The sequence below is a fragment of the Cupressus sempervirens genome, chromosome 4, assembly GCF_028749045.1.
Source record: "Cupressus sempervirens isolate cs-2001-9-10 chromosome 4, ASM2874904v1, whole genome shotgun sequence".
In the NCBI taxonomy this organism is placed as follows: Eukaryota; Viridiplantae; Streptophyta; class Pinopsida; order Cupressales; family Cupressaceae; genus Cupressus; species Cupressus sempervirens.
This window is the reverse complement of record NC_143121.1, coordinates 493,310,305-493,333,818: the sequence shown is the minus strand read 5'-3', so window position 1 is coordinate 493,333,818 and position 23,514 is coordinate 493,310,305. Positions and strand designations below refer to the sequence as shown.

At 34.4% G+C, this 23,514-nt stretch overlaps 1 protein-coding gene across 4 annotated transcripts in view; it reads left to right on the top strand.

Moving 5' to 3' along the window:
• LOC149562101 (SMR domain-containing protein At5g58720-like) overlaps positions 1 to 11,362 on the top strand; it is a 263,926-nt gene extending 252,564 nt beyond the window's left edge. For 2 of the 4 annotated variants that reach the window (XM_089825643.1, XM_089825644.1), the window contains exons 10-13: positions 9,441 to 9,508; positions 9,598 to 9,704; positions 9,876 to 9,919; positions 10,926 to 11,362. In XM_089825643.1, coding sequence (XP_089681769.1) covers positions 9,441 to 9,508; positions 9,598 to 9,704; positions 9,876 to 9,919; positions 10,926 to 11,051 — 345 coding nt within the window. In that variant the 3' untranslated portion in view covers positions 11,052 to 11,362. Of the gene's footprint in view, positions 1 to 9,440; positions 9,509 to 9,597; positions 9,705 to 9,848; positions 9,920 to 10,925 lie in introns of all 4 variants that reach the window. The other 2 variants (XM_089825641.1, XM_089825642.1) reach the window with 1 other exon arrangement.
• The last annotated feature ends 12,152 nt before the right edge of the window (positions 11,363 to 23,514 follow it).

Sequence of the window (23,514 nt, the reverse complement as noted above, 5' to 3'; positions counted from 1 at the left end):
ACAAATGTCACAGAATTGGTTCTTTGGACAGAATCCTTTAGTATGATCGTCGCTTTTATACTGTGCACCACAACTCACTGCTCTTTGTCTCCTTCTACATATTTTAAAACTCCATCATGCGGATCATGTCCTTTTGTAGGGCGCGGACCTTCTTGCTACTGCCTTCATCGTCGCTGCTATCTTCTCCGGAAGGCTCGTCGTCATTAAAATTAGAGGAGCTAGTCTTTTTCTTCTTCGTCTTCTACTCGCTTTCCAAGTTCAATGCTCTGTTATAAGCTTCTATGTATGACGACGGCGGCACGATTTTCATTTTCTTCCGCAACTTTGGGCGTAGACCCTCCACAAACCATCTTTTTTGAAGTTCGTCCGCGGGCTTATTTTCCATTTTGTTTATCAAGTCTTTTAATCTCCTGGCATAGACGCGGACAGTTTCATTCTTCTCCTGCTTAGTATTGAAGATCTCGCCAACAATTTCATTATCATCGCGCAAGAGCTGAAATTCTGCAAGAAACTCCTTTTTAATGTTATTCCAACTGTCTAGCTTATGTGGATCTGTACTACTAAACCAGTCAATTGCCACACCTCGTAGGGTTGCCGAAAATTGTCTCATCCAGTCGTCTTCATCAGTTATGCCATTTGCCCTCTAGATCGTTTAACATGTTTTGCAATGTCGAATGGGATCGATCGTACCATCACCATCGAACTTCGGCAGTTTCTCTTTTGGTCTCGCCATCACAATTGGTTTTTGTAAACAGGCATTGCTTGGTTCTGCAACACTGGCACTGTTTACTCCCACACCGGCGGTCTGCAGTCCCACTTCGACGGACTGTTCTCCCACACCGGCAGATTGTTTTCCCACACCGACGAACTGTTCTCCCACACCAGCGGTCTCAACAGCTGCGAACCTTAGTGAAGAAGGGTTTTCTGAAGTTGTCCCTTGCAGAAGTATGCCTCGGATGAAGAGTTCACTCCACGCTCTTGCTCCGTCGGCACTCCGAGCCGTGCGAGTCGATGCTCTTCCGTCTGAATTCTCTTTCCTCGACGAACACAAATTCAAAAAATCCTCCCGTGCTTCTTCCACCAATTCCACCTGCTGCCAAGTTTCTTCCAATAATTCTTCCGTGCTTCGGTTTTCGTTGGCAATCTTCTGGAATCTCCTTCGGCGTTCAGCTTGCTGTGTCAGAATTAAATTTTCTTGCGCAGTACGGATTCCATCTTTTCCCTTGACCTTATTTCGATCCTTGTTAGGCTGATTTGGCATTAATCTTCATTCCTCCCACCTTTCAGGTTCATAGGGCAACGACACCAAATGTTTACCGCATAGGTTAATTAAGAAATGCGCACAAATAATGAACACGAACAGCAAAACTCCTTAGACTATTCACATATTCCTGAACATTACATTATGCTTCATAAGATGATTTACAATGTACCCAGACGGGATATAAATACTATCCGCCGAATCTTCTCGAAGGAGTCCGTCGGCCACATAATATGTCCGCTACAAACTATTTACCGACGACAACCAAGTTAGCTACACAATATTTATAGACGACATCAATACATATTTTCATAACTAGCATTTTATGTACCATATGCATATATATATATAGCCCCCCTCATGTCCCCCACTGTCGTCCCCTCGCTATCCCCAAATTAAGGCCCCTCTATCCCCCCATTCCACCATCCCCCCATCCCCCAGGGCGGTGTAACTATGATATATATGCAATTCTAAACTAGTCCAGATTGCACTCCAACTCCTAAAGTTTGGGAGACAGTCTAGACATAGATTTAAAAAATAATTAAATATTTCACAATATTTGCGATGATCAAGTTTTAAATGCCCTAGATGACCTTGTCCACATATCTAACATAAATTGTTTACAGAATTTTTTAAAATCGATTATTAAGGATCAATCAACAATAATTTAATTCTCTATGCCTTTTTTAACTAAATAAAAAACAAAAAGACTTTTATTTATAATTAAAATATAATATATGAATTTATATTACAAAGTCATTTTAAGCTATTTATTCCTCTTTACAAAAATATATCTATTTTATAATTTATTTATTTTTTTCGAATATATTTGTTTTCTTTTTTTATATATCTTACAAAATTGAAAGAATATGACTTCTCAAACTCAAAAGTCATTTCTTTTCCTAAAAAAAATAATTCACAGTTTCCAAAGTAATTTCTCTTTAACATTAGACTGGAGCCATTGATTTACAATCAATAATTATATCGGTGCCCGCTAATGCTGCGATTCTCCTCCATATTATAGCTGTGCCATATATACTTTGTATAAGTGATAATTAGAACCTTTAGTATTATCTTTGTGTTTTATGGCAATCATTATTGAATCTTGAGTTCTGGCATTCAATTTTTGTTCAACATTTTTTGTATAGTATCCAGGCATGCGAAGTTTGGAACTAATACATTTGTCCGCGAAAAGACATGTAAATTCTTAACTCATCCACAAGTCCCGATAGTGATGCTTGCTGAAAATCTTTTGGTTTGATCTAGTGGACCTTGATAGTGCAACATCTCCCATTAATATTTTGGTGATTTCCTTTCAAGTTTCATTATCGTTGCCTTGCTGCTCTCATCTACCGTTAAACCTTTCAGGCTTCACCTTCTAATCATTTAATAGGTTGGGGAGCGATTTTTATTATATACTTTCCTACCTTCTAATATCCATGATGACAACACCTCAAATGTCATCATATAATTTGAATCCATCAGTATTTGGATCATGAATACTCCCGATAACTTTAGTGATGACACACAGAATGATTACTATATCTTGTATCTCATTAGACTTATCATTGGCAATAAATCATTCCAAATTTGTCTCCTTATTTGCTTCACACATGACAAGTTTGACGAGGATACATGGTGTGACTTCAAGCGTTTTACCCATCCATTTTAAGACCAGACTCCTTATTGAGACAACCTTAACATGGGCTCCTCTGTTTACCAGCGATAATATTCTTTCAAAGTTATTTACTTTGCTTGGTTGACTTTTACTTTTTGTTTGGCCTTTTATTTTATTTTTTGATATGGCATCTTGTATCTATTTAAATCTTCAAATACTTTGAACAATTTCAGAGTAATCCTTCGAACACTTAAAACATTGAGATCTCATGTGTTTTAATATCCTTCTCAAGCCTTGTCTCCTTTCTCGTTGCATACTAGCATATCAGTTTGAACTTTATTTCTTAGCATACACAGATCAACCTTGTCCATGCTATATTTCTAATTTTCATAGGTGCATAACAATACTTCTTAATAGCTTTGTCTTCACAGTATACTCTGTTGTGTTAGAGAATCAACTATACTAAAGAATATAATTGTTGCAGTCTTAACTTCAATCACTTAATCTTCAAACCGGGGCTCTGTATTATCACTACATCAATTTCTAACACTTCCAATGTTTTTTACAAGCTTTATCAATATTAATGTAGGATCAAACTATCTGGTGTTATGAATGTTGTTTACTTTAAACAAGTCTGTATGTGCTTGATTTCTTTCTGATGTAAGAACTTTGTTGTGTCTTGATGTAGTATTGTTGTGTACTAATGTTTATCATTTTATCTCCATGTGTGTTTCTTCTTATGTATTTCATCATGTAATCACCTAAAAATGGTCATCTAGACTAAAATATTTAATCATTTTCCTAGGCCAAATTGCTAAAAGTCAATTTATTTGATTTTAACCTATAGTTTGACTATAATATCTTAAGTCCATATTTGATTAAAAGAACATGTCCCTTTTTAATTAAATAAAAGACCCCATTCTTCTAACCCACTCAATGTGCACACAAAGTCTTTTTCCTATTTACAAATTAAAAGAAAAAACTTTTGTCTCGCATGAAAAGTCAACTGTCTCATAGGTTGACTTGATCTTGCACATGGATCATGCCAAAAGTCAACCCCCACCTTTGATCCCTCATTTCTTGATCTTGATCTCAACTGTCTGTACACTTAAAAGAGAAAGCTCTCTCCCTCTCTAAGGATCCCGATTTTGAGTTATTGTTATGCTATAGGTTTATTTACAGATTCCTTGGAGCATCTTGTGGAGAACTTCTATCTTCTTGTCTCATTCTTGCATTTTCATACTAGTTTAGCTCATTTGCAATAGTTTAGTTTCCTTTTGCAATAGCATAGATCACTTAGTTTAATTAACATGGTTGTAACTCTCTCATTTTGCATGGTTTAGTTGCATTGTGCATCTTATCTTAGCATAGTTTCATTCTTGCATTACATACTCAAGTTTCTCTGACTGTGGAGCTCTTGTCTAAGGAATCTCCCATTTCATGGTTTACTAGCAAGGGTTGCATCTCTAAGGCTCAGCTGAGAACCCTCTTTATGCTTATTTGTATGCCTCTTGTACTCCATGACTAGGGAGCTCTAAGCTGCCATTCAAGCTTTCCAATCTATGGAATACCTTGGATAGAATGGTTTAGAGAAGTGCACAATTCTAGTGTACACATCATATGTATATAGCCATATGCAATTGTATAGACCTAAACCCTTCATAATTGGCATCTTAGTTTTGTCATCAATGACGGAGTTCGACAATCTCTTGAATGCCCTTTACAATATTTATCAAATTCCCAACATTATTTCACACATGGAGGCAGGAAATTTGGGCTCCATCACAACATTTGTAGAAGTGGCTGGAAATGAGCATCACCTTTATTAATTGTCATAACCATAGTGTCTTTCATGACTGCAAAAACATCTGCATTGTGTTATTTCCTGATTGTGCCTAATAAATTGTGAAATGTGATATGCATTAAATCATACAAGCCCAAATCAACTTGTAGATTGCACAACCTAATATCTGCAAATGATTTTAGTATGGATGCCCTTCTTGGGATATGATGGTTGTTGTCCCCGAGATTTTGAAGACTATTACAAATGAGTTGTACTACCTCCTTTATGATGTCCTCCTCATAAGGTTCTTATGGTGCTAAAATTCTTATGACCTCCATCAGAAAGAAGTAACTAGAAGTCTAACCTCACCCCTTGAATGCTTCAATCACTTGTGATGACTTAATCCTGTCACTACGGGAGCTAGACCTATCTGTGATAAATGAGGAGCTGGTTGTTCTACCATCGTCAAACATCCTGCCAATCTGATCAAAATGTTGAGAGTATGTTCACCAATTTGTGAATGCAACCCCAACTTGTTGCCCATTTCATAAAGTACTTTGGGCAAACTATTTTCTGAAGCCATTATTAAATCTGAAAAACTTTTAATCTGCCCTCTTTTCACCTGATATAACTACGTTGACATTTTATCAAACAGTTTTCAGGTATGTTGATTGTATATTTCTTAGTTAATGTTCAATTTGTTGTGTTGAAGCTAATATTTCATTGCAAGGGATATTGTTCCAATATTCAATGCATTCATGTAACTTTCAAGAATTGACAATCATGTGTAAACAATCTCCAACAATCAAACTGTGTTCGTTGTTTATGACAGTAACATCAAACTAGGAATATGTATTACTAACCTTATAAATAATATAGAAATTAGCTACAATGAACAATAACCACCTCCAACACTTCTATTACTATCTTGACTTTCAAGACTTTTAGTCTTCCCCAGTATTGGCAAGGCAATTGTACTGCCCAGAATTTTCAGACTGCATTGTTCACTGCACTGGGAATGATATCAATCAAAAAGCATGGTAATAATAAAATCCTTGTTCACAACAGTCCTTTTTGAGACAAGTGTTCAAGACCTTAATAAAAGCTCGGGCCCAAATATTCACAACAAATATTCTGTCATGATATAATGGCACTATCCATAGCCACAACAATTAGGAGAGTCCCAATTGGCAAGCATTGTATCTTTTTTCAATCGAATGGTTGACCATCTATAAATCTTAAGTATTCCTGACACTTGCCTTCTACTGCAGAAAAAACTAGTGCCACAAATATTATTCCTTCCAATGACTGTAGGTGTTAATGCCAAAAGAAGCACTGTTACAAGTGTCTCGCTCCTTCCAAATCACTCCACATCAGACCACTATTCTTCCCAACTCAATGTTACTAGTTCTGATCTTAAAGTAAAATTTGATTTTTCCTCACTACAAACTCTTTTACATTCATTTATGCCTCATGTTCAAATATAGCAATGATTGGACTCGATTCTTCAAATATGTTTCGTTCATACTGCCATCTTAACCTTAACCTGCTCCCTTCAGATGTTACTTTATTCTATAACTCTTCAACTGTTTACCACTATGTATACAGTCAACACACATCAAATTCCTCTTCCTTTCATCAGAATGCAATACGATGACCTGTCTGAACAATTTCCTTATTCCCCTCATGTCACCCATAGTAATAGTCTTGTGTAATTCTTGAGTTCAAATTAGTGTGTTACCCATCTCAAATGATAGAGTACTTTGTAGATTTGTTTGTAACGCCAGTTCTGTTTCTGTTGCAACAGGCTTAATAATGTACCCCTTGCAACCCCACAACACTGGCCCCTTCACAGCGACTATAGTAAATTTGAGCAGATTTTAATGTATCACCACGGTAACGGTACATTGGAGGAACTGAAATAAAATTTCCAGACCTTTAGAAAACATATGAAATATCACCATATATTAGTTCTCTGCAAAGGCCACCACGTGCCAAATATAAGTTGTCTTCTTCTAAAGTGGGGGCCCAATGATCTTTCAAATAGAAAAAGATGGTGATATAATGCAGAATAACTTTACATCTCTCCATATATATATTGTTTCCAAATAAAGAAATGACTCATGAAAATTGACAACAAACTTGTTGCTTAGAAGAAAATGCCCTGTAACGAATGTGAAAAACCAATTCTCCTGTTTTCTCAACACACCATGCAATTTTAGGAAGAGTGACAAATTTGCAGTTGGGATTATGAACCGGCTCTTGGCCAAGAAGAATACACAGAGTCGCCCCAAATTCGAACTTCTCAGAACTTGGGATTTGTAGAAAATTCTCTCCAGTTGTTCTGAAACTCAAATCTCATAGGATTAATGTCCAGTAAACATCTACAATTCCAAGAAGATCCACATATGCCTTGCATATATATTGATCGTTGGCCAATTTATTTACCACGCCTCCAAAAATATACTCCCATGCCAGATGAATACCCTCTGCAACGTGTTTTGATAGCACAAACTTTTCCTTAAAATCTGTGTCGTTTCAACGCAACTTCTGGTTAAGCATAGGATGACTTCCAGACCACTGCAAGGCTCAGAATTTACAGAACTAATCTTCTGCAAGTAAGCTTAAGACAAAACATTGACTCACAAAAGCTTGCACAGGAATGTCCTCCCATCTACCTTTCACGGCAATTGTTATTTCTTAGATAATCCTCAAAACATTACTACTATATTCTGCACCCAGCCGACTATTTGATTCCCATTTCTGTATGCTTGCAAATGGGTAGATTTTCCACCCAAGACTATATTGAAATCGCAGATATGTAATTAAGAACTCGTGACACAAATTCTTAATTGTAATTTTCACACTTCATGACACATTTTATTAAGCTCCTCCGCATGTTATATTACCTGTCTAATGAAGATTTAGGCACGCTACAAATAGTAAAATCAATCATTCACTCTTTATGATATCGGCTCCCAATGAATATTTGCGGAACAATATTTCGAACATTAGTCTAAAATAATACTTGCCCCCAATAACATTTTAGCAGCCACATGTGCATCTATTTCACCATTGAATAATAATAAAATATCAACTTGATAACTGAAATGGCTCCAGACCGGATATGTATATTTCTTGATATAATAATTTGCAGCGGCAACCAACAATATGTGTTCTTGTCAAGAATTGTTTCTTCCACAAATAATGTATAAGCTTCTAGGAGATGTAATGCCTTGCAACTTCAATACTTTTTAAAGCTTTAGACGCAGATATCAAAGTCCTAAATATTTTATTACTTCACCAATATTTTCTATTGTTCAATAAATCTCTCATGACCAGACAAAAGATAAGATCTCTGATAAGACCTTCTAGAGTTGTTGGATCTGATAATTTTTTCTACAAAATATCTTCACGGGCTGGCAGGAAAACCAGCTCTGATACCACAATAATATCCTACCTGGACATCCTTTTCAATTTTTCCTCAATTAAATTTTCAGAATCATAAACCAGAATTCATGCAATAACGACTAGCAAATACCAGTAAATAACCAGCAACATTAACCAATTAATAACCAGAAAATGCTCCAGAACTGTTATTGTATTATAAAACAGCAATACAATAAATATCCAATCGTAAAAACAGTTATAACAGTAAAGAAAAGAACCTGAAAAGCAACCGTGAATTCCGTCATGAATTCGCCACAACAAATGAATCAGGGCTATGTCCAATCCACCCAAAAGAACCTGAGGGTTTGCATTTTTGCATTCTTGAAAGGAGCTGAAGTTTCCTAATTTCTCCAAGAGAAATCTCAAGCCAAATCAATATCCAAGCATGCCCAAAATGAGTCTCCCTTCTTTTAATGCATCAAGATTACTCTTCAGTTACCACTTCTCTATCATCAAGATGACTCTTCAGTTACCACTTCTCTATCTTTCATCTTTTTCCAACTCCCTTTATAATGTTAAATTAACCCATTTATTAATTTGCATTAAACTCTCATAAGTAATATTTAATATTTTACGAGTTTAACTTCAGAATTCCTAATGTCCCAAAAAGGGGACATTACATTGTATGGCTGGCCTCAATTTCTTCTTGTTTTTCCAGCATCAAACAAAATCTTCAATCGTGTGTTTTTGAGCTGTAAGGTATTTTACTGTGACAATTTCTTTTAAAACCACTAATACAATTCAAATCAACCATACGGTAAAATGTTTATGGATGGGATAAGCTCAAGTCATAAAGCATTAAAGCTTTTGAAGCAGAGCTCTTGGTCACAGTTATGATACATCATGATTTGTTGGAATTGGGTACAACATGTCGGCACATTTGGTAAGTGTGGCACAACCCATGGATAAAATTAATGTGAATTCTACAAGAATTTGATTGAAGAGGTACCATTAGTTTGTGGCATGAAGTTGAGGGTTGCTTCACAAGGGCAGTTTGTCAAATCAGAAATCAATTAAAGATTACAACCAAAATCATTTTGGGAATATGCACCACTTATTAAACAAACTGATTGAACCATTATAACAGATTAAAATAAATAAATAAATTCTCTGGACAGCAGATATTATAACCAAATAATATTGGACTATTTTCTGTACTAGTGCATGTTTGGTGGTTTGCCCCAACTTTTCTTTTGTTTTGAAATGCATTGAATTCCAACTTTCATCAGAGGAATGATTCATATAAGTCCTGATTCTGTTTTGTTGTACTGACAAAAGCACAGAAGACAGCAGATCATTGATTGCTGATGCTTTTGTATTTATGTCAGGGAAATCATTACAAGCAACTTGCTCGTGAAGCTGATGAGAAAGCTAGTCAGCGAATTTTCGACATCAAGTACGTAGATCAAATTTGGAAAATGTTTTAGTTAGATCTATTTGAAGTACCAATTATAGTAATTAACATAACCATGAAAATATGTGCAGAAATAAGGATATGCATAATGATGTTACTATTGACTTACATTCTCAGCATGTAAAAGATGCTATTCGTCTTTTAAAGCTGCATATTCAATCTCTGGCTTCCATTTCATGTGAGTATTTTCGAACATGTTTAGTTTGATTCTAAATTATATTTTCTTCTTGAAATTGGTGAGTTAGACAAAATGGCATAAGCACAGATTCTGAAGAAACTGTCTTATAATTACAAAAAATGCTTACAACAAATTTTGTGGCAGCAATTCACTCTCTCAAAGTTATCACAGGTTGTGGTTCACATGGCACTGGACGTGGAAGGATAAAACGGGCTGTAAGTTTTAAGCTCAAATCAACTGTCTAGTTTAATGGAATATTCCATCATATATCCTTACATTATTTCAACATCAAAGCTAGGATGTATGTTTTTACTTTCAGAATAAAAGTCTGTGAACAAGAATTATTTCTGTCCTGACTAAAAGCATTTTTTCTTTAAGTATTACATCTGATTGTTTTATAGAAACTCATCCAAGATATGCATATCTAGTATATTCACAATTTTTCCATACATAGATTTCTGTGTGAATGCATGAAATCTGCTTACAGGAACTTATTTTCATAATTATTGATTATACATTGTGTAATTTGGGAAATGAGAGACTCCGGATGTCCCAATACTAAGAATTGTTTGAGCAGAATAGCATAATACTAGACTCTAGTAGTCCTTATTTATAGCACTTGAATTGAATAGTTCTAATTGAATTTATATAGTCTGAGTTAAAGCATTTTAATGATTACAGTGTACACTAGTGTCGTGCACACTGCATGACAGACATACCAAATGACTTAACATGTCCTCGAGAACTGCCTTCCACATTCTTATTTTGAGGGCATGTTAGTTAAATGAGAACTAGTTCTGCAGAAACTATTATTTCTTATTCGGTACATTGCATTGTTATGCAACTGGAAAATATGGATTTGGGTCTGTTCTTGTGGTTTTTCTTATTCCTCCATGAGAACTGAAGAATGATGCACCTTCCTTTCCATGCCTTGTATATTTTCCTATGATCTATCAATTAATGGCTCCATGAAAACATCATTTAATGTGGTTTGATGTATCTTAATCAGAGACACCTGGAGAATATTCTGAACAAACATTATGCAACCAACCAAGTCCTAAACTGACGTCTGTTTAAGTAATGGATGTTTTTATCTCCAACTTATGAAATACATAACTGAGCAGATATATTGTTGTCCAGTAATTCCATTTTTGCCTTGTTATGCTGATCTTTATCTTCTAATGATCGACATTGAAAATCTATTTTGTTCTGATTTCTCAGGTAACACAGCTTCTGGAGAAAGAAGGGATTAACTGGACTGAAGAAAATGCTGGAGTGGTAGTCATTAAAATAAAAGATGTCAATCCCGAAAACTTGAGTTTTGTGAACTCAAACTCTGATGATTAATGTATTTTTTCTAACAAATCCTTATTGACAACAGGAACTTGAAACAGGTCATCCTTCTTTTGTAAGGGATTCCTCCTGAAATTAAGATCAAAGATCACAAGATCTTTGTCATAAATTTTTATATCACCTTTTCAAAAAAACTATAAATTCAAGGTTTAGAAAACATAAGTAACAAGATGAACCCGCTTTCTTCATGTAGTCTCCTGAAATGAAGATCAGAGACATTAGGAGAATCCTTCTTGGTAAATTGTCAGACCACCTTTTTGATAAACTATAAATTCAAAGATAAGGAAATGCATAATTTATTTAAATGCACTAGGCTTATTTTTTATATTTGATGATTGAGTTGGTTAGGTGGCAGTGTTTTCATTAAAGCTCTTTCTCAGGGTTCGCCATTGTATGTTCTTGGTTTTTATGAGATGAATGTGCACAGGAAAATGTCGATGATGTTGGTTTGCATATGAATCTCTTCTGACAAACTATAATGCTACATTACATAAATAATAAACTTCAGTCTGTGTTAAGCTTTTAATTAGTTTATTGAATGTTGGTATTTCTCTTGTATTTTTTCGCATATGTGCTTAAAGTTTTCCAAATGTGTTCTCATAATTTTGACATTGGTTGTGGGGCTGAGTTTAAGGCTGAATCAAATCCAATAAAATCATAGTCAGCCTGACAAAAATGCGGGAAAATTTCAGAACTTAAAAGTTTACAATATGAAGTAACAAACAGACAAGTTCAATTGTTAGGCGCGTTGATTGTTATGGGATGTAATTGAAATAAGAATTTGTTTCAACATAACTGTAAAGAGCCTCAACAGTTTTTCACCAGATTTTCGCACCATTACCCCATAGACATTTTATCTAATAGTTTGCATGAATTTGTAAATGAGGAGTTTATTTTGTTTGAATCTGATTTAACTATATTTTGAGAGAGTGAAATGCATTGCATAGCAGTACATGTGTTCAATGAGACTGTTCATCATGCATAAGCAGAAATAACAACAAACTTTTCTTTAACAATTACTGTTACAAAACACAGATTAAACAATAGTCACATCTGACCTTAATAGAATGATTAATTAGTTGAACCATAACACCAGCAGCCAAAGTATTGCCTGCTTGAAATAGAGCCCCTTTAAAATAGACTTTAACCATCAAAGATGAACCTTCCAGTAAGGTGAACTCTTTACTAAGGAGCAAATATTGGGTTTCCTGGAAAGTGCATTATAACAGCCTTACTCTCTCCACTCATTCTATGTCAAAATCAGTCATACTCATACTCTTGTGGATATGAGCTGAACCTGCTTTATACAATTATTGAGTGTGTGCTTGGCTGTTATATTTGCTTCCCAAAAACTAACATTGCATGATATATTGCCAAATTAAGCTCATTTTCAAAATTGATCGTCAAAAGTACCTACTAAATAGAGAAAAACTTATTGGTAGATAGTTTAATGGGTCATGATCTTGAGTGAGTTTTAAAATTGAGTATTTATACATAAAAGCAATTTCAAGACGACTTATGGCTCATTAATTAGGCAATGCAACATCCCTTGATATCAAATCTTCCTAATGAAGCAGCTTTCACAATAGCATGCCCAAAATAGTGGAAAATATACTTTGATAGATCATTTACTCACCATAGCTAGAGCATTAATCTTATTTATCACACCATGAGTAGATTGCATTTTTAAATCCTAGTGATTGGCATTCCTTTGCACAAGCAACATAACTAAGTATAAGGCTTTAATAATTGGACTTGGAATGGTTCTAAAATGGAAAATCAAGGAAATATATGTCTAAGATGACTCCTGGCTAGTAGTAGGACAAGTCAATAAGTACCTCGTAATAGACAAAAACTCTTGCCATACAAGAAATGATTGACAACTTAAAACAACACATCATTAGTATTTGAGCAAATTTAAAGAGTGAAAGACAAAGAAGCAGATGTTATGCGACTCTAATGGTTCTTGATATGTTACAAAATGACCAACACTATGAGTTCCTATTATAAACTATAATCCTTGTATTTGATGTTTTTGATACTAAATATGTGCAACCCATTGATGTTGAATAACCTTGGTACTAAGATATATACAATAGCCTTCATGATCATATCCTTTCACTCAGCATAAAATGTTCAAACGTCAAACATCTCACTCCATTATTATTCAAAATATCCTATATGGAATAAGTATCGGTAGTACCATCCTCGAATGTCTTGACTTGATTGTAGCACAAACTATCTTACAAGATATTCACGGCGGTATATATAGGGCTGGCTCATTCTAATGGTCCTACCCTATACAAGAAGTCGATGCAAACTGGTAAGTATTGGCTTTACTATGGAACATAATGCTTACTACTCCATTAAAAATCATTGTCACCAACCTATGAGCTTTAGTCAATTACTACTAATTGCCCTTTTCTCAATAGGGAATCGACCTCATAGGAAAGATGTATCCTCCATCTAATAGACACATGTTCATTATCACAATTACGAAGTATTTTTTAAAGTGGATCAAGGTTATACCTTTCAACTATATTATTTTTCACCATAGTGTTCCTTTACCCATTGGCATAGGCAACAATCATTCCTTAAAAAACTAGGATGACTATGTATGTTGTGACAAATTCTTTATCAAACATAGATTTCTCAATACATGCTATCCCTAAAGTAATGGTCAAGCTAAGGTATCTTGTAACAATACTAAATGAGAATCCCTTGAAAAGATTGTCAAAGTAGTTGTGATTGGAATGTCCAACTCAACTCAACATATCAACTTATATAACCAACTTAACTCAGAGTACCCATCTAAAATATTAAAATATCAATAAGTAAATATATCACTATTTAGCAAAAACTATTTCAATGGCATCTCATAATAGTCATATATGAAAGCACCTACTAGACAAGTGCCTTGTGTGACAACAAAACAATTGGAACTTGTTGTAAGTAAAGAGATAATTTATAGTATGGTAAAAAGCATGGCAGGGTTCCTTATATAATTAATAATATGTTGGAATTCTATCTAGTCATCTACATCCATTGATAATAAAATCCATAGTTAAACACCATTTGTTCATAATAAAGCCTACTCACACCTATCATGGCCTAATAGCTATTTGTGTCTAGCATCGCCTATTCAAACATCTTAATGTTAGTACATCCTATGATAAACGAGTCTGATTGTTTAGAACCATTTCATAACGCAAAGGCTTGGGTTCAAGTTCACGACCATGTAAACATACTTTATAATAACGGGCTCATGCCCTCTCACAAACTCATCATAAGTAATCATATAATAAAGCTCACATTCAAAGAAGACTCAAGGGCATTCCAAGTCTCTAAATGAACAAGGGTTCATCAAATAATTGTTTACAAACAACACTTGTCTATCACTCTCCACAAGCTCCTAAGTTTCCATTCACAAGGTCTTTATGCTTTATAAAGCTACAAATACTAATTAAGATTTCAAGAATATAATGCTTAAAAAATATTAAGAATTCCTTAGACTCGTCAAATGAAACATTAAAAAACCCTTACCAACAATCCAAACCATTGGTCATTCCAACTTGTATGTTTTCTACATAAATTAGGCCTCAGATATTGTAGTCCTCCATAACTGGTTCTTTTTTTATCATAACATATTAACCATTGGTCACAACTTAAATAGAAAATCTTATTCGGATACCCATTTAGATGTTTTATAACATTTCTCAATTAAGCCCTATGGTACTGATGGGACTCAAAATTGCATTCCCGTTTTGAGTACCATACCAAAATTTTGAGTTACTTTGAGCCCTATAAATGCACATTTTCTTGCTTGTGTACCTAACAATCATATTAAAACCTAAAAGGTGTTTTATGTTTCTAACACCTTACATTCACCATGTTTATGTGTTCTATAATGGTAAATTGTTAGTTTGAATCGTTCTATGAAGTTTTGTTTTGAGTAGTGTTCATTTCTGCATTTTTGCCAAATTATCAAATAGTGATAGGAGGCCTAGTTTTCATTTGAATATCTTGTACTCGGTAATGTTTCATGAATCACCGCTTTAGGATTGTTTAGTATGCATATTAGCGAACTTATGTTTCAATTTTTGAGTCATTTCGATATGTTTTGACTAGGTTTTGAATCCCTCAAAGTTGGTTATCTCTGCCATGCTAATGCAAAATGCCCTGAAATCTAGGAAGCCCTATTTGACCTATTATAATTTTGACCCAATTGACCATATTGAGAAAATTCCTTTTGCATTACCTTCTAAAGGTCACACACTTGCTATATTTCAGATTTGAGCTTGTAACAAATCCGTTTGATACATTTTCGAATGCGATTCTAAATGCAATTTATAACTTTTTACTGGTGTTATAAAATGCAGGTTGGTCGATACCCTTGTTCGTGATCTTACAACTTTGATTCCATAATAGATGAGATCAAATGGTTTGTAATAATGCATTCTACTCTAAAAATACTTCAAATGTGCCAATTTGTAAACCTTGACAAATTCGCCTGCACACTTTCCTAGGGCCATTCCATTTGTAAAAAATACTTTTATGTTGATGTCCCTTGTTCTGCAAATTTGAATACCTAACTTTGCACACTCGCCAAATATGCCCTGTTATTCGTCATGAGCCCAAATCACAAAATTATATTCTCCTCATGGCAATGAATTGCCCATTTTTTAAACCCTCAAGCATCTGTTTGCCTAGTTTTCGAAGCTAAAACCAAATGCATTTTATTATTTTTTAACATGTTTATTTGCAGACAATTTTAACCAGGCAACTTTGAATGTCAGTATCTTTTGACTGAGTGGTCGTCATGCAACGAGATTTGACAAGGTGCAAGGATGCTGAACAAAAAAGCAGTATGTCAGATCCCAGAGCCCAGTTAATTGTTTGGGTAAGTTTTTAAGGCCAATCTATAGGCCTTCCTGTCAACGAATCACAGTTTGTAGATAAATGATGAAGTGAGTTTTAAATGATGATTTAGTGCTCGATTTTGATTTCAGTCGGTTTGAGAATATCTTAGTGGATCAATACCAGGAATCAGTTGTTCAAGAATGAAAATTTTTTTTTAGCCAAACAGATGAAAATATGTGCAAGTCGAAGATTTTGAGGGGGAAATGGTAATGATTTTAATTGTTACAATGTTTCACCATATGCATTATCATCATTTGAATTCAATAAATATGTAGGATTAGACAGTTTGTGAATGATAAAGGAGTTCATTAAGTGCAAGGGGCCATTTGTTTTGACTATACAATGTTTTAATGAAAAACAAAGTACATATGGATCCTACTCTGACTTAAATCAGAAGTCAAGGATGTTGTAAGAACTTGCATTTCCGAAAGAAGCACCAGTAGGATATCTTTGGTAGATGATTGAAGCATGGGAACTTTTCAGTCAATATGTGCATGAGGCTGCAGGTAGTGAGATTCCATGAGTTTTGTAGGAGGCATGTACTCTCGCAGGGATGCTTCGAATCAATGTAGATTTGTGATATATTTCTAGACATAAATAATAAATAAAGAATGATAGGAATCCCATCGAGGTTTGAGTTTTGCATCTCTCTGTTCATTTTGTATGAATTGGAGCCCCATCTGGAGACACCGGCAAGTGAATCCATGATAGCATTCAAGGAAGTCCCATGCCAAGTGAAGAGGAGGAAACCTATAGAAAAGGTACATCTTCCACAGTGAAGGTAGGGCGGAAGAGCCAAAGCAAACAATACTGGTGCCATATGTAGGAAGCATCCACAACAAAATGCAGAAATTGAGGGACGACAAAGGAAAATGTCGCCAGTAGAAGGAGAAGCTACAGTTTGAAGCAGAAGGGAGACGACAAAGCTCCATAGCAGGAGCAAAGCAATATACAACAGCAGTAAATGTGTTGGACCTGTCCATGACACAAGGGAGTAGTCCTGGTTTTTTACATGCCATAACCTTTGAATTCGCAAGTAACAAGATCCCACGACTAATGCACGACGGCAGACTGTTAGAAATTCATAAGGACGATTTATCCCACATCGACAAGGTGATATTTTATCATGGTATTTTTAAAGATGGAGGTTCACATATAAAGTTGTTTTGAGGGGCACAAGTGTTTTAAGACTCGCAATTTCATCCATGGAGGGGCCCATCTGACCGGCTGGTATGTGAAGTCAAACAAAATTTAATTAACTCTCCAAATGCTGAGAAAGAACCATCGGGTGATCGTAAGTGGTAAAGTTGGGAGCTCCAATATTACACCAAGGTAAGGTCCTTTGATGCTACGATGAGCTATGTGATCAGGGAGGTAAAGGTAAAGTGCTAAGATAGCATGATAAGCCCACGGGGTAGGATCTGAAGAGAATTTTAGTAGAACTAAGATGCTACGAAATTGCCAAGAATGGTAAGATCGAGGGAGATAAAAATGATGTTACAATGTTATGAGAAATTGAAGGAAATGGATGCATAAGGAGATGTGGAGCCCGTCCAGACAATTGACAAATGGGAATTTAACACTTGGCGTCCATTGGATTGGAGAGATAAGGGGAAAATTAAATATTTAAATTGAATTGCTCCTAAATGTGTGTTCATTTTAAAAGTTGAATTTTCTAAATAAATTTAATGATTTTATATAATTTATACTATATAATCATTTAAATTTTTCTTTTATAAATTTATTCATAGCCAAGGGCTAGAATTTCAAATGCACTTTGGAGGCACAATTTTTATCTAAATTACACACTATAATATACCGTTGGAATCAACAAAAGATGAATTTTCTATTTTTGTGATTGGTTTTTGCACAGTTGTTCACTAGAAGCAGCTATAGGCAGATTTGTGATTCCGGGGGCTCCTCAGTGCAAATGTTAATTTGATGTTTTCAAATCAAATAATAATAGGATTATTAGATCAGATTTTGATGTGATCAAGTGCCTTAAGCAATTGTAAAGGTAAAATTGAATGTTTTAGAGGGAGTTAGAATCTATGAAGTTTTTGTCGACAGTACAGTTGAATTTCATGACAAAAATAGAGCATGAGAAACCAAGATTAGATTTGAAGCACCAGCACATATTATGATGTTTATCTGATATTTCTCTAGAGTATATTTTGTTGATTACTTTAAGGAGATATACATCAGATATTTTGTTACAACAATTAATAAATTTTGATTACCAGCAGATGAAAAAGATCAGTTTCAACAACATCAGAATGAAGACAATTTCAGTATGACACATGTCAGAATTAGATTGCAAATCCAAAAATTTCTTCTCCTTTATAAATCTTTCTTCTCTACTCTTTGTACAGGTTCCAATTTTTAGATTTTCTAAGTATTGTGAGACCAAAAAGGTTCCAATTTTTATGACTGTGAGACCACAAGGTTGGCTCCAGTTCTAAGAGTTGTGATACCATTTCTCTTCAGTATTCCTCTATTATGAACAACAACAGTGTATTTATTTTGAAGCATTTTATACTACACGGTCATTCCTTGGTGTTTTTTTTTTTTGAGTTTTGACATAAACATGATGTATTGGTTTCAAGGAGATTAATACAAAGCTTCATTTTCTCAATTTCATTCTGATTCTCATCTCCTTCCTCTGTTATATGCAATATTTTGTGTTTAAGAACAAAGAGCTTAAATGCATTTGCAATCCCTTAAGGTTGTATGTATGGATAGGTTTGTTGTTGGAACAAAGGGCCAAGTAAATGCTTATTTACCTTGATAGGGTTGCAGGTTTCATCGGGAGGATTTTACAATAAGTATGAGAGTTTATGAAGATTGATGTCTATTTGCGAGCAAGATAGATAGATCAAATGTCTGGATATATGATGAGTATATTTCAGGTGTCGATGTGTATGTTAAGATTTAGTTGATACCCAATGGATAAGGCACTGGTCAGCTTAGAGATTATATGTTTTGTTGTTGAATACCTGGGTTATGCTCATGATTCAATCATTAATTGAATATCCTTTCCCTTTATGTTTTAAGAGTTGAAAGAGTTTTTCTCACTTGGTTTATCAAGTTTATGTGCTCTGTTATAAGCTATTTCATGTCCATGAATGCTTGCATAAACATAGAAGATTAAGGGGTTTTATCTATTATCTAGATTTAGTTGTATGCCTTTACATTAGTACCATATAAAGAATTTAAGGTTCACCTGCCTAGGTCTTGCAGAGCCTAAAGAAGAAGGACAGTTAAATAGCCTTATAGTTGATCCCAGTGTCTGAATAAGTGCATTGAGGAGGGGAATTAGTTGCCCCTAGGTGTAAATGTTCTTCTACTAGGTTATTCAAAAGTTGTTAATTTAGAAGCCAACAAAATGGCGACTCTAGTGAGGAATATTGCACAATTTGAAGAGTGATTCAATACAATTAGAAGAAAGGCATATGTAAAGCTTGTTATCAACAACAAGGTCATGTCAAAGTTTCATGTCAGCCTAGTGATGTTTTATCTGGGGCAGTAGTAGCTTTTTAGGTTAAACGAAGATTGTATTGTCACTAGTGTTCCCATCATCAGTTAGTTCAGCCGGGAAATAATTTCAAAGTGTTATAATGTTCAAAGTGAAGAATGAACAAGCATGGTTTGTTCTCTATTTTTCAAGATTGTAAATCTATAAGAGTGGTTTGATGATTTGTATTTCTCCTACCATTGGAAATCTGGTTCAAATTTTGTCACGTGAAAAATCTTGTTTTATTTCTCATGTTTGTGAGTGGCAACTCTATCCTTTTACCAATGTATCCTAGTTGATTTCATGATTAAAAGTTGAAGGACTTTTAGTTTGTAAGGGCAGATCTAAAGCTCTTGATAGTTTCTTAGAAAAGAAGTTTTTCTTGATTAAAGTTCAGTGTTTGTTGCTTCTGTTGTTATAACAAATTTGAATGTTCAAGGTGAATCACAACTATGATTTATTTGTCCTCTTAAAGAAGGTGGCAGCTCTACAAATTTTTGATCAGTGTGTGAGAACGTATCTGTTTGCACTCATGCTAGAATCAACAAAGGAACGCTTTTACATCAGCACTGAAGGTATTTTACTTTTCATGAGTTTCATTTTCATGAAAGTTGAATGTTTTAAAATTAGTACCTCTATTTAGTGATTTTTTCAGCACTAAAGAAAGAGGTAAAAAAAAATATTTTAAAATGGATTAAGATATCAGATTTGAGGTTAGTTTACTGATTTCTGAAAGTTTGGAAATTGTGGCTAGTAATATTGCTATGTTGAATAAACAAATCTACAATGTGATTGTCAATATAGTCAAAGATGGATATGAAATTGAAATTGAGTCTTGTGACAGTGAATATGAGATTGAGGAATTTTAAAACAGCAATAGAGGTAATGATTCTCATTATGAGAATGAATTTTTAAATGATTTTGATGTTTCAGATTGTTATACTAATAATTCTATTGTTGTAAGTTTTTCATATCATTCAGATATTAATCACAACCAAGAGAATATTTATGAGGAAGTCTTCTTGAGCCCTAATGAGATTTCATATTTTTTAGCTCGTGATTTTGAGAAATATGTAAGTACTTCTAAGAGTGTTTGTATTTTCCCTCATTTTTTTTTCTTCATTTAGTCAAGCCACTTCCCCAAAGTTTGATGTGGAAAAAGATACAAGATCCAAAAAATCTTTATCAAACTTCGAAGGTGCAAATGAAAGTACCTTAGATGTATATGCACATGACAACTTGTCAGATGTAGCGGATGTGTTTGAAGGGAAGTTTTTCACTGTCTCGGTTCTTTCTCATGTTGGTGATTGCACTGCAATAAAATTTGACCTTTCAGGAGATGAAGAGGAAAATAATGAAAGTTACATTACGGATTCTGAGTTTCCTTTTTATATTGACAAATCATGTTGTACTAAGTTCAAGGTTGACTCCAACAGTTTGTTAGATGAAGATACGGCTTATAATCAACATATTTTGTGTCAGCATTTTCAGAACAATTTTTTGGATTTGGTGACTGACAAGTTGGTTCAGTGTCAAGAGTTTTCAGCAAGTGGTAAATCTGATTTGATGAGTAATATGACTGCAAAGAGGCAAGGATCAAATTTTATGTAGCCTTCACACCTAGATACACAAGGTGAGTTGCATTTTCTTGACATGTGCAACTTGGTGAACAAAGTGGAATATGAATACTTTGTGTCTCCTCTTGATAGCATGCATCCAACACATGTTTATGATGATTCTCAGTTTGATTTTTATATTCAAGAGCATGTTGATGTACATTTTCATAGCGAGCAAGATAAAGAAAGTAATTCAAGTTTTTATATGCACAATGAGAATGGTTTTGTTCCACCTAATTCGCTAATGAAAAGATCTTATGTATGTGGTGAAAGTGATGGAAATGATACTTATAGCTTAAATTAGAGAGACGTAAATGAGAATCATGTTTTTAACAGAGGTAAGTTTTGAGATGTTTTCGTGGCCTGGGGCCATCCTCTTGTACTATTAGAATAGATTCCCCTATTTTCAATAAGTTGTTTGGAGAAAGTTTTGTTGGATTGGTCTGCTTCCTCCAAATATCTAAATCCTTGCCATGCCCCCAAGGGGCATGCATCCCCATATAGAGCCACTAATGGGACTCAAAATTGCATTCCCATTTTGAGTACCATACCAAACGTTTGAGTTACTTTGAGGCCTATAAATGCACATTTTCTTGCTTGTGTACCTGGTTGTCATATTAAAACCTAAGAGGTGTTTTATGTTTCTAACACCTTACATTCACCATGTTTATGTGTTGTATAATGGTAAACTGTCATTCTGAATTGTTTCATGAAGTTTTGTTTTGAGCAGTGTTCATTTTTGCATTTTTGCCTAAGTGTCAAATAGTGATAGGAGGCCTAGTTTACATTTGAATATCTTGTACCCTGGTAATCTTTCATGACTCACACTTTTGGATTGTTTAGTATACATATCATGAACCTATGTTTCAATTTTTGAGTCATTTCGATATGTTTTGACTAGGTTTTGAATCCCTCGAAGTTGGTTACTTATCTCTATCATACTGATGCAAAATGCCCTAAAATCTAGGAAGCCCTATTTGACCTATTATAACTTTGACCCAGTTGACCATACTTAGAAAATTCCTTTTTGCATTGCATTCTAGAGGTCACACACTTGCTATGTTTCAGATTTGATCTTGTAAGGAATTCGTTTGATACATTTTTTAATGTGATTATGAATGAAATTTATAACTTTTTACTGGTGTCATAAAATACAGATTGGTCAGTACCCCTGTTCATGATGTTATAACTTTGATTCCGTAATAGATAAGATGAAATGGTTTGTACCATTGCATTCTACTCTGAAAATACTTCAATTGTTCTAGTTTGTAAACCTTGACGAATTCATCTACACACTTCCCTAGGGCCATTCCATTTGCAAAAAATACTTTTATGTTGATGTCCCCTATTTTGCAATTCTGAATACCTAACTTCGCACACTCGCCAAATACACCCTATTATTTGTGATGAGCCCAAATCATAGAATTATATTCTCCTCATGGAAATGAACTAATTCCCCATTTTTCAAACCTTCAAGCATCCATTTGCCTAGCTCTGGAAGATAAAACCCAATGCATTTTATGGTTTTATAACATGCTTATTTGCACACTGTTTTAACCAGGCAACTTTGAACGTCAATATCTTTTGATTGAGTGGTCGTCATGCAACGAGATTTGACAGGGTGAAAGGATGCTAAACAAAGAAGTAGTTTGTCAGATCCCAAAGCCTAGTTATCTATTTGGGTCAATTTTTAAGGCCAGTCCATAGGCCTTCCTGCCAACGAATCACAGTTTGCAGATAAATGATGAAGTGAGTTTAAAATGATGATTTAGTGCTCGATTTTAATTTCAGTCAGTTTGAAAAGATCTTAGTGGATCAATTCCAAGAATCAATTGTTCAAGAACAAAAAAAAAAAATTAGTTGGACCTGCTTTGGGGCCTAGCTGATTCCATCAGACTAATGAAAATATGTGCAAGTAAAAGATTTTGAGGGGGAAATGTAATGATTTAAATTTTTATAATATTTTTCCATATGCATTATCATCATTTGAGTTCAATAAATATGTAGGATTAGACATTTTGTGAATGATAAAGGAGCTCAATAAGTGCAAGGGTCCATTTGTTTTGACTGTACAATGTTTTATTGAAAAACAAAGTAAATATGGATATGAGATTGAGGATAGTTAGTGTACTGAAAGTCAAGGTAGTGATGAATATAATGAATCCATAAATAATGATAATCTATTTTTTGAGTGTGAAGAGATGGATTTAACTTTTAATGAATCAGAGGATTATAACCAACATCAAGAAGACATATATGAAATTAAAATTGAGTCTTGTGACAATGAATATAAGATTGAGGAATTTGGTAATAGTAGTAGACGTAATGATTCCCATGATGAGAATGAATGTTGTAATGATTCTAATGTTTCAGATTGTTATACTAATGATTATGTTGTTGTAAGTTT